At 45.0% G+C, this 16,421-nt stretch overlaps 1 protein-coding gene across 5 annotated transcripts in view; it reads left to right on the plus strand.

Moving 5' to 3' along the window:
- The window catches only part of NOD1 (nucleotide binding oligomerization domain containing 1), a 49,022-nt gene that overhangs the window by 6,696 nt on the left and 25,905 nt on the right, over window positions 1–16,421 (plus strand). For all 5 annotated transcript variants that reach the window (XR_002725566.2, XR_002725567.2, XR_002725565.2 and 2 more), the window contains exons 2-4: window positions 12,027–12,174; window positions 12,810–12,898; window positions 15,018–15,339. Coding sequence is in view for 2 of the 5 variants with exons in the window: in XM_023188390.2 (XP_023044158.1) it covers window positions 15,139–15,339 (201 nt within the window). In the remaining 3 variants the exon portion in view is untranslated. The remainder of the gene's footprint in view (window positions 1–12,026; window positions 12,175–12,809; window positions 12,899–15,017; window positions 15,340–16,421) is intronic.

Consider the following 16,421-nt stretch of genomic DNA (forward strand, 5'->3'; position numbering starts at 1 on the left):
ACATAATTATAACTTGTGGAAAGTGCTTTAAGTGAAAACAACAGCATGTCATGAGACAGGAGATCAGAGCAGAAGTAGAATTAGGAGAGTCTGGGGATACCTCTCAAGGAATGAGCCTTTTCAACTAGGACTTGGGATGGAAAAAAGAGTGAAATCATGCTGGATGCAGGGAACAGCGGGTTCAAAGACCCAGAGGTGAATGGGAAGGATGTGGGTGTGTTGAGTGGCTGGTGTGGTAAGGCCCAAGCCCAGGAGGGTACAGAGCTAAATAATGAGACATACTTAGGCCAAGCAGGGCCTCCTGGGCTGGGTAAGGATTTGGGGTTTTATTCTAAAGTGCAGAGGGAAACTTTGGAGGAATTTCCCCTCCTGACTTTTCCCTGTCATTCATAATATACAAGAAAAAGATCATTAACCACCTCTGTTTATTCAGATAATGAACAATCTCTACTTCTTAAGCTATATAAACCTTGTCTTAGTGTGTAAAACAATTCTGGAAAGTATGGTTTTCAATCTCCAGATGAGGGAACTGAGGCTCAAAACAAAGTGAAAGAAGGCAGAAGCAGGATTTGGAGCCAGGTCTGCCCAGCCCACAACACCTGTTCCGCAGTTTTCTGGGACAGATGAGTGTAAATGGGTGTGGGCCTCCTAGGCACCCAGCATCCTTCATCCAGAACTTCAGTGGATGGACTAGGGTGGAGTCCAGTCCTTCCTGGCTCTTTGGAAACAGGAACAAAAGACCCCGAAGAGTGGAGGGAGGTTGGGCATGTGTGGGTCAGGGGTTCAGAATCTGCAGGCACCAAATGTCAGGGCCCCCTGACTATGGGAAGGGCTGTCAGTTTTTCATGCTAGTCTGTTCTGCTCCTCCTAGCTATTGCCCAGAAGTCCCAAAGGGGGTGCCTTCCAGGCTCTGTTCACCTTTGAAAATCTGAATTCATCATTTGCGTGCACTTGGGAGGCCCAGGGTTTGGAAAAAAGAAATTCTTTATTGGGAGCTTTCAGGTCACAGGAAAAGCCTCCACTGTGTGGGGCCCACATCCTTAGCACCGCATGCTGGCTGCTTCCAGGCATCTGCACTGCCCCTGTTTCTCCCTCCTTGCTGTGAAGCGGTCATGAGGTTGCAGAGCCAGATGTGTTGCAGGCCAGGTGTATCTTGGCTGGTTGGGCGGGCCTTCTGCTTAACATGGGACCTCACTTAGTGAGGGAAGAGAGCAGTCTTGGCCCAGGGAGTGCCGTGTCTGGGGCAGATACTTTAAGGGTTATGGCTCTGTCATCTTCTCAACCTCTCAATGCCACTCAGGGTCACCACACATAAATCCCTGGGTACTCTCCCACTTAGCTCTGTGACAGGTTTGTGTCCTAGATGCTTGCTGACTGTGTATACATGTTCAGTGGGGTTAATAAAAGTCTTCAACTAAGCATTTTGGCCAGCGATCAGCAGAGTGTTTATTTGCTGCGGGCCCAGTTTCAACTCCCACTTCGGTGGTGACTAATATATTTTGTTCTTGTGGAGTGCTTTTCATTTGATGAGCCCCAGACATTTTCTGTGTCAGTCCTAAATGCCATATCCAGATGTCCTCCAGCTTCCAGATCGGCCACTTCTGTGGCACTTTCCTCTGCATAAACACTTCAGCCCTCTCACGGAGTGGAGTTCCAGGAAACCGGTTTCCACTTCAAGGCTCCGTTGTTTTCTGTTGGCTTTCTTCATTAAGATATTTTTATTCACTGGCCCCTCAGAGATGAATATCAAGTGCAGTGTTTTTGGAACTTTGTTTTTCATAGCCTGCATAAAACCAAGAAAGTGTCAAGCAGTAGGTGATTAAGTACCAAGTCACACAGGCGATGCTTTTGAGATTGACAGCTGGGCTCTGGTTAACCTTTTAAAGACAGCAGCAAAGGGAAATGCCTTAGAGCAATAGAAAATATTGGTGATGGAAAATTGAATTTATTCACCAATAAACTTGGTAAGTGGCATTCCCTAAGTGAGCCTGTGAATTATGAAAATCCACATATCAGTGGACATGATGAAGCACCTGCTATTCGCAGTGTACCGGGCCAGACTCATTCATTCGACGGTTCCTATCTAGCACCCTCTATGTGCTGGAGATATGGTGACTCACCAGATGGACACTCTCCCTTGTCGTCAGCGCTGGCCTTGAAGATGACAGATGGAAATGCTGGCCTAGGCTGCCCTCTTGTAGGTCACAGCCAGTGCTTACTATGTGACCAGTGCTGTTCTAAATACCGTACATATGTGTATTAACTCATTGCATGCTCACAGAGATCCCTACATGGGGTAGGTGCAGTTATTATCTGTACTTACAGAGAAGAAAACAGAAGCACAGAAGAGAGCATTATTTGTCCAAGTCACATAGCTGGTGATTGGAACCAGATAACCTGGCTTTAGAGTCTGTGCCCTTCACTGCCACTACCAACCAATGTGAAAGGGAAATAATCAACTTAGCACACAAAGTTTCATGCCCTCTGAAGCAGGTGGGGATAGAATACCATGGGCCCTCCCAGCAGGGAGAGATGGGCTTAGGGGAGAAACAGAGTAAGGTGGGAACCCTATCCTTTTCCCAGTCTAACAGGTGACATCCCCGCTTGGGGGGATGGAGGAAATGTTTGGCTACTGAGGGGGCTACTCTGGCCAGAAGTAAACAAAAGAAGCAACTGTCTCGGGGCCAGGAGACTTGGATGCTAGTTTCAATTGATCCAGACAAGTTCAGGGCCCTGCCCAGGGCCTCCGTTTTCTCATCTCTAAAACAGGTGGCTTGGACAACATTCTGTTTGACCTCAGGAGCCCAGGATTTCAGTAGAGAGGGGAGGAGCTGGCTCTCTGTGCACTCTAAACAGAGTTTCCTGACCAGAAGATGTTTGGCTCTGAGAGATGTGGGGGCAGGCATTGGACTTCCCAGAAGGCCCTGGCAGCTGTGAAAGGACGTATGCATTCCACTGTGGTCCCACCCCCGAATGCTGACGTTGGCTGTGTCTGCATTCCTTTCATTGTAGGCAGGGTGGCAGTGTCTGTGTGTCTGGAGCTCACACTATAAGGTACTTTGTATGAGAGACAGAGGGAGCTAGAGGGAGGGAAGAGGGAGTAGGGAGGGGAAGGAAGCCGGGAGGGAGAAAGGAGATACTGAGAGGGACTGACTTCCATCTGCTTTCAAATTCTGAGGGATTAAGTGCTTTCAGATTACTTAAAGTCAATGAGTGTTAATGGAGTTAAAAAACTTCCAATAATAATTGTAGCTTCATCCATCTGCTAGATTTTCTCCAGAGTCGGCTGTCTATAGTATTCTGGTATGGCAGAGGCACACATGACCACGCTTGTTTTCCAGGTTAAGTTCCTTAAGAAATTGTAAACCAAGCAAGAAAAACAAACAGACAACAACAAAACACAGATTGTTGTGGATTGTGCAGCAGAAAAAGTAGGACCCTGTTTGAGCTGACCAAGCGTGTGTGTTCTCCATGCAGCTCTGTCGAAGCTGTGTAAAATGTCTTCGGTGCTGGCTCCTGCCAGATGTGGTTGGCATGGCTTCATCTGCCCAGCTGGCTGTTGGGTACCTTGCAGAATGATGAAGCCTATTGTTCACGTCATCACCACAACCCTGAACATCCAAGCAGTGCATGTCAACGAGTAGAGTATAATTATCTTCTTTACTTGTAAAACTGTGGAGCCTGTGGATTAAATTCACCAAAATGAATCATATTCAAGAGAAGTCATTTCCCAAAGGAGAATTCAGATGTGGTCCCCACATTCATGGATATATGTGGTCCCCACATTCATGGATATATGTGTGCAAGTTATGCTTGGGGTTGGTGGAGCCCACTCTAATTGACATTTACAATCTGAGTTATATCACCTCTGAGGTAGGCAGGCACCTATGTGAGGAATGATGGCTTTAACTTGGTTCATTCAATAAATGAATATCAGTTATCTATTCCTAATGTCCAGGATGGTGGTGGGCAGAATGTCTTAGAAGCCCATATTGTGTATAACAGGTTGTGACTTTACCAGAGATGGCATTTGCTGGTTGAACTTTAGTGATAGGATGTGTTTTTAACAGAAAGGGAAACAGAATCTGAGCTAGTTTTCTTGGTAATAATAACCATTTGGGTTGGGGAGCTGATACTGGGTGGGAAAATGTGAGGCCCCTTCGACATCATCCATTTGCTGCTGAGAAATCAAAATTAAAACATCACTTGGTGTCAGAATGTTCCAGAAGGCAGTTGAGCTGCTAATGTGTTAAAGTGTTCAGAGGTATGTGTTATATGAAAAAAAGAGAAAATACAAGACAAAGGAAATGAAACGTTTGGCAATCATTGAGTATTTCTTCAATATGGTATTTCTTGTGGCTCTGGGATTTTAAAAATCCACTGGAAAGCCAGTATTGTTGACTTTTGCTCTGTACTATTTTTGTGGGGACTGATTATTTTTCACTTTATATTCCTTATTTCTGACTAGGCTTAATGGTAACATGCTAAGTTGATGGCCTTCTACTAAATTTAAAACAAAATACAGGCTGGGAGCGGTGGCTCACTCCTGTAATCCTAGCACTTTGGGAGGTCGAGGCAAGTGGATCACCTGAGGTCAGGAGTTCAAAACCAGCCTGGCCAGCATGGTGAAACCCCGTCTCTACTAAAAATACAAAAATTAGCCGGGTGTGGTGGCAGGTGCCTGTAATCCCAGTTACTCAGGAGGCTGAGGCAGAAGAATCACTTGAACCCATGAGGCAGAGGTTGCAGTGAGCCGAGATTGCGCCATTGCACTCCAGCCTGGGTGACAAGAGTGAAACTCCGTCTCAAAACAAACAAACAAAAATAACAACAACAACAAAAAACTGTTCCTACCCACAATCCTATCAGATTTACTGTGATACTTTTGCCAAACAGGAAGAGCTTTTTATTTATGTACAGGTGCACAGAAAATCTTAACATCTTATCTGAGTTTGTTTGGTCTTAATGAACCATCATTTAGTTTAATGAGACCAAACATTTTTTCTCTAGGGCAGATGGGCCCTTTGAGTTGAAAGTCACAGTTCCTCAAAAGAAGGCAGTCGCTGAGAATGTTGTGCTGGCCTGCCTCGAGATGTCCTGAGATGCCCTCATGAGGAAAAAGCTCTAAAATATTTTAATCATGCAAGTGTATAGCCTTCTTATAAAAAAATAAAACATTATGAATAAAAGTACTACCCTACTCCTGGTGTCCTCTACCTTTCCAGAAGTAATTTTTATTCTCACACCGTGTGTCTTCTCACAGGTAGTTTTCTTGGCGTTTACATTCACGGATGTATGCCTATGGAAAATGTGGAGTGCTTTGTGTATTTGGAGGGCAGGGGATGTGGGCAAGCCATATAAATGTTATTATATTCTATATTTCTTTCTGCAACTTGCATTTTTCAATTGACAGGATGTCTTGAGGATCTTTCTATGTCAGTACATACAGCTCCACCATGTTCTTTTTCATCACTGGTCTGCTTGGCTTTTATGGGTACCCACCCAATAATTCTAACAGAAATGATGGCTGTGGTTCTGTGGGGCCAAGTGAGGGGTGGAGTGAGGTGTCAGGACCAGGGACCCAACACGAGTTGGGAGAAGGTGAATGATGTAACCTCAGGACAAACAAAGAAGGTGCATGTTCTGCCTATTTTTTTCCTAGTGAAGTAGTATCTCCCTATATAGATGGCTGCTAAGTCTGAGGTAGACAGAGAATGGTGTTATATTTTATCTTAAATTTTAATTCCATAAATATTTATAGTATCTGAAAAAGGTTGTAGTGACTTTTCTGTGCTAAGAGGGGTCCTTTACTGTAGTGGGCTCAAACAACCAAGGTTTTTTGTTTTGTTTATTTTTTAAGAAACAGGGGTCTCACTTGTCACCCAGGCTGGAGTACAGTGGTGTGATCATAGCTCACTGTAGCCTTGAACTCTGAACTTCTGGGCTCAAGTGATCCTCCTGCCTCGGCCTCCTGAGTCGTTAGGGCTATAGGCATGCGCCACCATGCCTGGCTATCAAACAATCAAGGCTGATTTCTTCCTCATATCTTATGTCCATTGCGAGTTGGCAAGAGCTACTCATTGTGGTTATTTGTGGGCCTGAGCTGATGGAGCTGCCCCCATCTTGTGCTAATCATAGTGCCAGAAGCAAAAAAAAAAAAAAAAAAAAAAAAAAAAATTGCACATTGATAAATTATGCAGTGATGCCTAAAAGCCTCCTACCCAAAGTAACGCGTTCCACTTCTGCTTATGATTCGTGAGTTAAAGCCTGTAACTTCAAGGGGGTAGGGAAGTGTAATCCTACCAGGTGTCTAGGAGAAGAACCTAAACTGTTTGATGAGCAGAGTACTTCTGCCACTGTGCTGGTTTTCAAGGAAGGGGTGGGAAAGTCTGTGAAAACTCTCCTGTGACCCATAAAGTTATATCCTAGAAGCCAATCCTTTCTGTGTACATAAAATCACTGGCCTTTACCTGTGGCCACCAAGGTGGCGGAGAGCAGAGCTATTTGGGAACTCACTTCAAGAAGTGGTCAGAGCTTGAGGAGGGAGGGTCAGGACAGGAGCAGAGGCGGATGGCATGGCACTGGGCCAGGTTCCATATGACCTGGATGCCAGCAAAGCTGGCCTTGGTTTTGCTTATGCTTTTATTTGTTTCCAACCTATATAGCAAGTATCACAGTAGAAAAACTTACAGAATGGCCTGACTACACAGAGCTCACTGGTGAAGAACACTGGGCTGTAACTCTAAGAGAGCATCTGCTACATTGCTACAGAATGTTTTACAACAGGGCTTAGATCTGTTAGGAATCTTAGCTGCTACTGTTGCAACACCAGTTTGTGGAAAGCTGTGTTATTTATTTTGAAATATAAACATTAAACAAAAGAGCAAATAATGATTCCCAACAATTGGGTACCTAAAAAAAGAGTGAAATCATGAGGCCAGTGTGGATGATGGGAAATGACTTTCTTGAGGTTTCTGTTCTCAATCTAGCCCCATCAGTTGGGATGGAGTCCAGTCTTGTCTGCTCATCCTGGGAGGAAGGCACTCATAGTCACACTGGAGCAGGGAAACCTCTGCTGGGTGATTCTGCATAGCATGAAGCTCCTGCTAAATGGATCATGTGTGCTGTGTGCTAGTGTTTTTTAGGCTGCAGAGAACAGGGGCGCACTAGGCTCTCTATGTTCTTGGGGGTTTATTATAAAGATACACAAAATAAGGGAAGCCGTGGCTGGTGGCCTCAGCTGTGGGCAGTCAAACCCACATATACTGTGGGTTTTTGGGACTCAGCATTTCTCTAAATGGCTCAAATTTAAACTCCCTGAGAGAGGAGCTCTAACTGGGTCTCCCTGTCACCTGCCATTACAGAGGGCTGCAGTGGAGCAGACTCCTGGCTGGAGCCCAAGGAAGCTCTTGAGAGCCACAGCACCCCCCTGTCTCTCTGCTCATTTCTTCTTCCACACATTTACCGTACTTGTGATTCCTTGTTCTGTGTCTGTCGGTCCTGCCCGGTTATAAACTCTGTGAGGGCAGGGAGCTACTTGACCTCTGTGTGCCTCGGTTTCCTCATGTGTAAATTGGTGGTAACAATGACCCCTGCCATCTAGGGTTGTTGCAAGGATTAAGACAATAGAAATTAGTAAATGGTTCGCTCATTACTGAGTGCCAGCCCTGGCCTAGGCATTTTGTGCATATTAACTCACTTAATCCTTACAGCAACATTTTGAGGTAGGAACTCTTACCTTGAGGCAATCACGGCACAGAAAGGATGGCTAACTTGCTAACAAGTGATGATCCTTATAATGAGTGATCTTATAATAAAGTCCCATGAACAGACATAACCTGAGAGTGCCCCTGTTCCCCACAGCCTAAAATCACCAGCAAACATGGTCCATTTAACAGGAACTGTCCTCTAATTTGTTCATGAGTCCGAATTTGAACATTGCTGTCTCTAGAGATCCCAGACACCACGGATGTAACCCTTATGTTGTCCTGCCTCTCACCATGTGTATAAAGCCTTAATATCCATGCTGACGCCCTAGTAAAACACTTGGTGTTAGCTATTATCAGACTAGGCCCTGCTGGAGCCCTTGCACAGCACAGGGCCAGACATGAGGAAATGCTCAGTGGATCTCTGTAGAAGGAAATGCATATGCGCAAATGCATGCAGAGAAAAGCTGAGAGGAAGTGCTGCAAAATGAGAATAGTGGTTACTGCATATGGGTAATAGGGAACTTAATTTATTCCTCTAAATTTTTTTTTTTTGCATTTCCCAAGTTTTCTACAGTGAGCAGGTATTGTATTATACTTACAGAAAAAGTTATTAAAACATAGAAAGGTACATGTAGAGAACATCTTTATAATTTTTTTTTTTTTTAATCTCAGTATCTCAGTTATAAGAAATGCACATCGCCTCTCAGAGTCCCCTGGGACAGGGCAAGGAAAGAAAGAAGCCTGGGGTGAAAGTGACACTGAGTGTGTGTGTATCTGTGGTTTCTCTGGGGCCACCCGATGATTCAGGGACAGAGTCCTGGTTGCTCTCCAGGAGGTAAGACTCCTTTCGAGGTCAATCATTTCCTGATGGGTCCTGGTGGCCTCACGAGATATTAATATAGTATAGTTTGGTCAGTACCCATTTCTGTTTCCCAGCTTATTAACACTTCCTATTGCTCATCACTTTTGTTTTTGTCTTGGGATCATTTTTCTTCTACCTGAAAAACTCTATTTAGTATTTATTTTAGTGCAGATATAGTAGCAACAAAGTCTCAGTTTTTACCTGGAAAAACTTTATTTTGCCTTTGCTTAAAAGAAAATCAATTTCATGGAAGTATAATTTCATACAATAACATTCACAGATTTCAAGCGTATGGGTTGCTGACTTTTGACAAGTTGTATGTATCTATATGTATATTTATACATACAGACACACATATGTGACTGTATAAAAGGGAGAGAGCAAGCACTGCAATGGAGACACAAAACATTTCTATCTCCCCAGAAATGACCCTTATTCCTGTTTGCAGTCAATTTCTCCCCCACTCCCATCTGCCCCCTGCCTCAGGAAACCATTGATCTGATTTCTAGATCAGATTTTCAGAATCACATGCATGAAATCTTTTTTTCTGAGATGGAGTCTCACACTGTCACCCAGGCTGGAGTACAATGGCACAATCTTGGCTCACCGCAACCTCCACCTCCCGGATTCAACCAGTTCCTCCTGCCTCAGCCTCCCTGGTAACTGGGATTACAGGTGTGCGCCACCATGCCCTGCTAATTTTTGTATTTTTCAAGGAGACAGGGTTTCACAATGTTGGCCAGGCTGGTCTCGAACTCTTGGCCTCAAGTGATCCACCTGCCTTGCCTCCCAAAGTGCTGGGATTATAAGTGTGAGCCACTGCACCCAGCCCTATGTACTCTTTTGAGCCTGGCTTCTCTTACTCAGTGTAGTATCTGTGACACTCATTCATGATGTATTCTTGTTTCATTGGCATTTATTGTTGAATTGTGTTCTACTGTATGAATATGCTATACTTTGTCAATCCATTTACTGGCAGTTGTCCTCTGTGTGAGCCACAAGTTATTCTATTATAACCAGGACTGGAAGTCCCTTGTTTAAAAAAAAAAAAAACCCGTCAGAACCCCTGATTCTTTTCAAAAGGCGGGTTTCTAGAAGGGAAAGTTACTAAATAGAAAGTTTTCAGAGTCTGTTGACACATACTATGTCAAAGGACTTTCCAGAGACTTCCACAGATTTACATTTCCACCAGTGGTATAAGAGAGTCCTGACTCACCAAACATCAACAGCATTTTTGTATCTTACTCTCTGATCTTTGCAAGAATGCAAAGCTGCCAAATTGTATGCAGCAGTGAAGGGAATTTTACATTGAGTATAAACCAGTAGGTCCAGTATGTATTTTCTTCCTGAGTTTGCAGAATTTTCAGTGACCTCACGTCTTTAACCTCTGTCTCACTGAGTTGCCGATGAAACTGATCTGAAAAGCCAATTAAGATCATTCCTGGCCGGGCGCGGTGGGTCACGCCTGTAATCCCAGCACTTTGGGAGGCCGAAGTGGGTGGATCACGAGGTCAGGAGCTCAAGATCATCCTGGCTAACATGGTGAAACCCCGTCTCTACTAAAAATACAAAAAATTAGCAGGGCGTGGTGGCAGGCACCTGTAGTCCCAGCCACTGGGGAGGCTGAGGCCAGAGAATGGCGTGAACCTGGGAGGCGGAGCTTGCAGTGGGCCGAGATCGCGCCACTACACCCCAGCCTGGGCGACAGAGCGAGACTCTGTAACAACAACAATAACAACAACAACAACAACAACAAAGATCATTCCTGGCATCAGTATTTTAAATGGAAGGACAGCAGGCAGGAACTCTGACGTCTCACCACCCTAGCTTTTAGTGATTGCCCTGGAGTGGCGCTGTCCACTTAAGTAGACCCTGGCCACATGTGGCTCTTGAGCACTGGAAATGTGGTTGATCCAAATTGAGATGTGAGGTTAAAACACATGTCAGGTTTCCAAGCCTTGGTATGAAGAAAAAGAATGTAAACTATCTCATTAATAAATTTTGTGTTGAGGGGCTGGGTGCAGTGGCTCTCACCTGTAATACCAGCACTTTGGGAGGCCGAGGTGGGAGGATCACTTGAGGCCAGGAGTTCAAGACCAGCCTGGGCAATATGATGAAACCCTGTCTCTACTAAAAATACAGAAATTAGCCAGATGTGGGGGTGTGCACCTGTAATCCCAGCTACTTGGAAGGCTGAGGCAGGAGAATTGCTTGAACCCAGGAGGTGGAGGTTGCAGTGAGCCGAGATTGTGCCACTGCACTCCAGCCTGGGCAACAGAGTGAGTGAGACTTCATGCAAAAAAAAAATAATAATAATAAATACATAAATTTTGTATGGATGACATACTGAAATATTTTGAGTGTATTAGAATTAAAATATATCATTGAAATTAATTTCACCCATCCATTTTTACTTTTATTAATGTGGCTACTAGAAAGTTTTAAATTACTGGGAAGCTGTGTCGTATTTCAATTCATCAGAACTGCTCTGTGGTCTTCTTTTTCCCTTTGAAGATCCGCCATCCTGCAATCCCTGCTTCCTTTTCACCAGAGCACCTTCCCTGAATCTTCTCCTGGAGGCTCTGCAGACCTTGTATTTAGTTTGGAAGATCACATTGCAGGATGGGACTTGGGCACTGGTTTCTGTGAGGAGCCTGGAGTGGTGAATTGCCCCTGGGATTCCCTTACCCTGGGAACTAACCCTCTCTGAGGGCAGAAAGCTAGAAAGAAGAGGAGTTGGGAGGAGATGCCTGTGCAAGCCCCAGCTCCCTTCAGGGCTCCCTCATTGCCCACAGGCTCTACTCCCACCTGCCTTAGCCTCAGGAGATGGCTTTTGGTGGCGGACTCACCCTCCTCTGATCTCCTCTCTTTCATTTTTCCAATTGGTGATCCATCTTTTGTTCTGCGGTGCGTCCTTTTTTTCTGGCTGCCTCCATTAGCTTGGTTTTTTTCTTTGGGTGTTCCCTGGAGCTGCCTTACCAGGATCTCCAACTTCAGTCCCCATTGGTCTGCACCACTGGCCTGGGAAAGCCCCACTGAGGAGAGCAGACCCAGCTCCCAGATACCTGGCCCTGGTCCAACCTTGGTCTTCTCTTTGCCTGGAAGAAAGAACCAGACCCTCTTCATCAACTGGACCCACCATTTACCAAGTAAAGGAAAGGATTGCCTGCCAGGGCCAGCAGATCTCTGGCTCTTTGGTGTTTCTGATAATAAGTGCCCATGAACTTTAAATTGATCACCTGTCTCCCATGGTATGGTTTTGGTCTACCCTTAGATTCTGTTTACCAGGTTTGAGTTCAGTTTCTCTGCTTTCCTTTCCAACATCCATACCTTGTTAAGTTCTTGCTGAATTGAGCTAACTCTGCACACTTGATTAAATCTTAAGCCAGGGCTCTAGAAATTATAAAGCAGCCTCCTTGCCAGATGGCTGTCATATAATATATTGCTTTATTTAGGTGATTGTAAGTCAGGAGACTTTCCTTCAGTTTCTGCCTTTGATGGCAAGAGGTGGAGATACCTGTCTATGGCGGCGATTACAGAAAACATCTGGGAAGACAAGTCGCTGTTTTTATGGGAATCGCAGGCTTGGAAGAGACAGAAGCAGTGAGTAAAATGGGCTCCTCGTGGGAGGCGGGCAAAGGTCGGGAAAGGAGGGATGAAGGAAGTTGTGCAATACCCCTTCCCAGCTTTCTAAAGAATGGAGCATGACGTTGAAAAACGCTAAATCACGAAGAGAGAAGCGACTTCTTTCCAGTTTTCTCTCAGCCTTGTGATGATCTTAAAGAGAAAGTCTCAATTCTGTGCTACTGTGTCTTTAACATCTCTCAGATGCTTCCGAGAGAAAACAGGCCCCAACCGCAGCAGGACTAGCTGGAATACAGTAATATTGTTGTATTTCTGGTGAATTAATTTTTGTGTTACTTTCTATGCATTTTTTTTTTCTGTTTCTAGTGGTGACATAACATTCCTTTCAAATTATTAGCGTTTTCAAAACTCAATTGAAAACAAAAAGTTAAGCAAATAAAGTACAGGTGTGTCTCAATTATGGCAAGACGTACCAAAAAGTGACTATAGTGGGGATGTTGAACGTTTGGAAAACACTGTCCTAAAAGAATAAGGTACAGAGAGTAGTCTGATATCTGGGAATACTAGATTTTAAAATTATTCTCTTGCCAATTTTATTCATTCATTCACCATGTGCCACAATGATTTTTTTAAGTCTTTGTTCGATTTTGCAGATTCCAGAAAGAAATTGGAAATTGAAGATTTAAAGAATGTTGTTTTAAAATATTCTAACTTCAAAGAATGATGCCAGAAACTTAAAAAGGTATTATTAACTGCTAATTTAAGTTTAACATTGTCAACTGGTATGCTTTAAATGAGCCGATTTTTTAAAGCTAAGGATCCTAAAGTGGGTCATAGAATTGACCGCCATGGAAAATAGCCGGGCGTGGTGGCTCATCCCTGAAATCCAAACAATTTGGGTGGCTGAGGCAGGCAGATCACTTGAGGTCGGGAGTTCAAGACCGGCTTGGCCAACATGGTGAAACCCTATCTCTACTAAAAATACAAAAATTAGCTGGGTGTGGTGACACACGCCTGTAGTTCTAGCTGCTTGGGTGGCTGATGCAGGGTAATTGCTTGAGCTCAGGAGGCAGATGTTGCAGTGAGCCAAGATTGTGCCACTGCACTCCAGTCTGGGCCACACAGTGGGACTGTGCCAAAAAAAAAAAGAAAAAGGAGAAAAGGTTGGATTAGCATTTGATAACTTTTATTGAAACAATAACCAATATTTTCATACCTTTAAATTTTTTTGATGAGGATCTCTTGCCCTTCTGTTGCTGATAATTTGAAATTGTACTCTTTCCTGCTCTACCATTTGGGTTCTAAAAAGAAAGCTATTGCGTGGGGTCTGGCATTTGATAGGTTAAAAAAAGAAAACATGGAAGCATGTCAAAGAGCAGGAGACTCATGTGCCCTTGGTGGAAAAAAAATTGAGAAGCACTGGACCTGAATGTTAACAGATGTGGCTTGTGAAACATATTAATGATGTGGATAGTGTTAAAAGACCTATGAACTTTTTTTTGAACTACAAAAAAACTTTTTTTTTAAACTCTCTCTCTGAAATGCATGGGTTTTCCTGCCTAGACAAACGACAAAGTGGCCAATTCTAGGCCTTTCCGCTTCCAAGATCATTTTACACATGCAAGTGTGCCTGGACAAGAAGAGGCTGAAGGGTCTGCTGTGGGATTTTTTAAAAAAATTATCATTATTATTTGCTGTTACTGTTACAAGGAAGGTAGTGAGTTCAATTTTGGGATAACTCAGATAAACCCAAGTGTTTTTTAATGCCCAAATAAAATAGCTTGGGTCCCTGTTCCTACCCAGACAAGAAACTCAGCACTTGTTTTCAAGGGTTTCCAGAGAGATGCCTCTCTTGGGAATCTAATCCCGGGAACTCCGTGCCGGCTCTCCCTCTTCCTCCTGCACCTCTGCCTTCCCTCTGTCCTGCTTCATGCCACATGGGGCCATTGCTTCTCCCTCCTTCCCCAGGGTGCTTGTGTATAACAGACTTTGCTGAAAGTCAGGGACACAGGGGAAGAGGTTATAGCACAAACCAAAATGGGCAACAGTGACTGAGACATCACTGTCCCCAGGGTCCTTGGCTCTGGCTACCACAGGAGACTTCGTGCTGTTCTCTCTCTCCTTAGGCTATTTTGTGCTGAGATCTTGTCTCCCAGCAAACCCCACAGGTCCTTCTTTCCCAGTTCTGGGCCTGTTCCCTGCCTGGGGAATGCAGAAACCTGCAAGCCCTGTTAACCTTATTATGTAAAATAATACACCTTTCCATCTCTATCTCAGTCTAAGATCGAAGCACGCTTTTGCTTTATAGTAATAATGAAGACGTTTTGATTTAAAAATAAAAAAGGGTTGGCTATCTCTGCTCACCTACTCTAGTGATGTAACCCTCAAGCACAAACAATTAAATTATGATTTTTTTTTTCTTTAATGCATCTAAGATAAAAGTTTTGTTGCAGACAGGACCTTGCTCTGTCACCCAGGCTGGAGTGCAGTGCTATGATCATAGCTCACTGCAGCCTTGAACTCCTGTGCTCATGTGATCCTCCTGCCTTAGCCTCCCCAATAGCTAGGACTACAGGTGTGCGCCACCATGCCTGGCTAATTTTTTTTTATTTTTTGAGAGATGGGGGGTCTCACTATGTTGCATAGACTGGTCTCAAACTACTGGCCTTACTTCAAGCTATCTGCCCATCTCAGCCTCCCAAAGCACTGGGATTACAGTCATGAGCCCACTTGCCTGGCCAGATAAAGGTCTTAAGCATGGCTCCTTCCTGCTCTAGGTAGAGAAACCCAGGACCAGTGGGAGGTGGGGTGGGCTCTTTCTGTAGCTTTTGCTTTGCTGATGATGTCATTGGTCTCTTCAGGGGATGCACAGAGTAGCAGGGGCCCTGGAGGGTAGGGCCTGAATCCTGATTGCCCTACTGCTGGGAGGACACACGCAGCCGAAGATGAATTTGGGAAAAGTAGCCACTTGCTACTTTAACTATGGAAGAGCAGGGCCACAGTGAGATGGAAATAATCCCATCAGAGTCTCACCCCCACATTCAATTACTGAAAAGCAACCGGGAACTTCTGGTCACTCGCATCCGCAACACTCAGTGTCTGGTGGACAACTTACTGAAGAATGACTACTTCTCCACCGAGGACGCCGAGATTGTGTGTGCCTGCCCCACCCAGCCTGACAAGGTGCCCCGGGGACAGGGACGGGCATGGGCATTGTATGGAACCCGGGAGCTGGAAGAGGCCTCTCCCTGCTGATCTGAGTGAAGAGCGTGGGAGTTTAGTCCAAGGGGGCAGGGCTGCACTTTCGGGTACTAATAGCACACAAATGCCTGGGTTTGCAGGTTGCACAATCAGGTCTTTCACTCCTGTGTTTGTGTCTGGAGCAAACCCTGACATCTCAGTTCTCATTGCTGTGTGTATTGGTTCCCAGACACTTCATTTTTGGATCCTCTTTAAATTAGGAGGGAAAAAGAACATAAGCATAAAAGCATCCCCAGCAGCGATGTTCATTCAGTGCCTCTGAAGACTGGAGGGTGCTCGCTGCTGGGTGAGACTCGGAGGGGAACTGCCTCAGGTTCAGGAATGATGACATCCCACGGTGGGTCCACAGCGAAGGATCTTCCCCGCTCCACTGTGGGGCGCCCTAACAGCCCTTACTTTCACTGAAGTTTTGCGTTATCTCCTGAAAAATAAAATGGAGACCACAAATTCCTTCTTGGTTAGAGGAATGACACAACCCGTTTATGACATGACCCCGCTGGGATTCAGAAGAGACCAGGACTGTTTCTGGGGGAAGCAGTAGCACACTCGTGTACTTTGTTCTCTTCTCTTGATTTGTTTTCCTGCATTTTTAACAAGAAAAAAAGCCGTTTTTAACGTATGGCCTGTCACCCTCCTGCTGTGTGGCCCAGGTGCCCACCTCATTATGCCCAAGGGGTAGCTCTCCCCTCTCCACTCTCATTCCTGCACGGCAGTTGTGTCAGGTTAAGAGGGACAAGAAGGCTGGGCACCATGGCTCACGCCTGTAATCCCAGCACTTTGGGAGGCCAAGGTAGATGGATCCCCTGAGGTCAGGAGTTTGAGACCAGCCTGGCCAACATGGTGAAACCCCGTCTCTACTAAAAATACAAAAATTAGCCGGGTATGGTGGCAGGTGCCTGAAATCCCAGCCACTTGGGAGACTGAGGCAGGAGAATCCCTTGAACCTGGGAGGTGGAGGTTGCAGTGAACCAAGATTGTGCCATTGCACTCCAGCCTGGGTGACA

Source organism: Piliocolobus tephrosceles, chromosome 8 (genome assembly GCF_002776525.5).
Source record: "Piliocolobus tephrosceles isolate RC106 chromosome 8, ASM277652v3, whole genome shotgun sequence".
Classification (NCBI taxonomy): Eukaryota; Metazoa; Chordata; class Mammalia; order Primates; family Cercopithecidae; genus Piliocolobus; species Piliocolobus tephrosceles.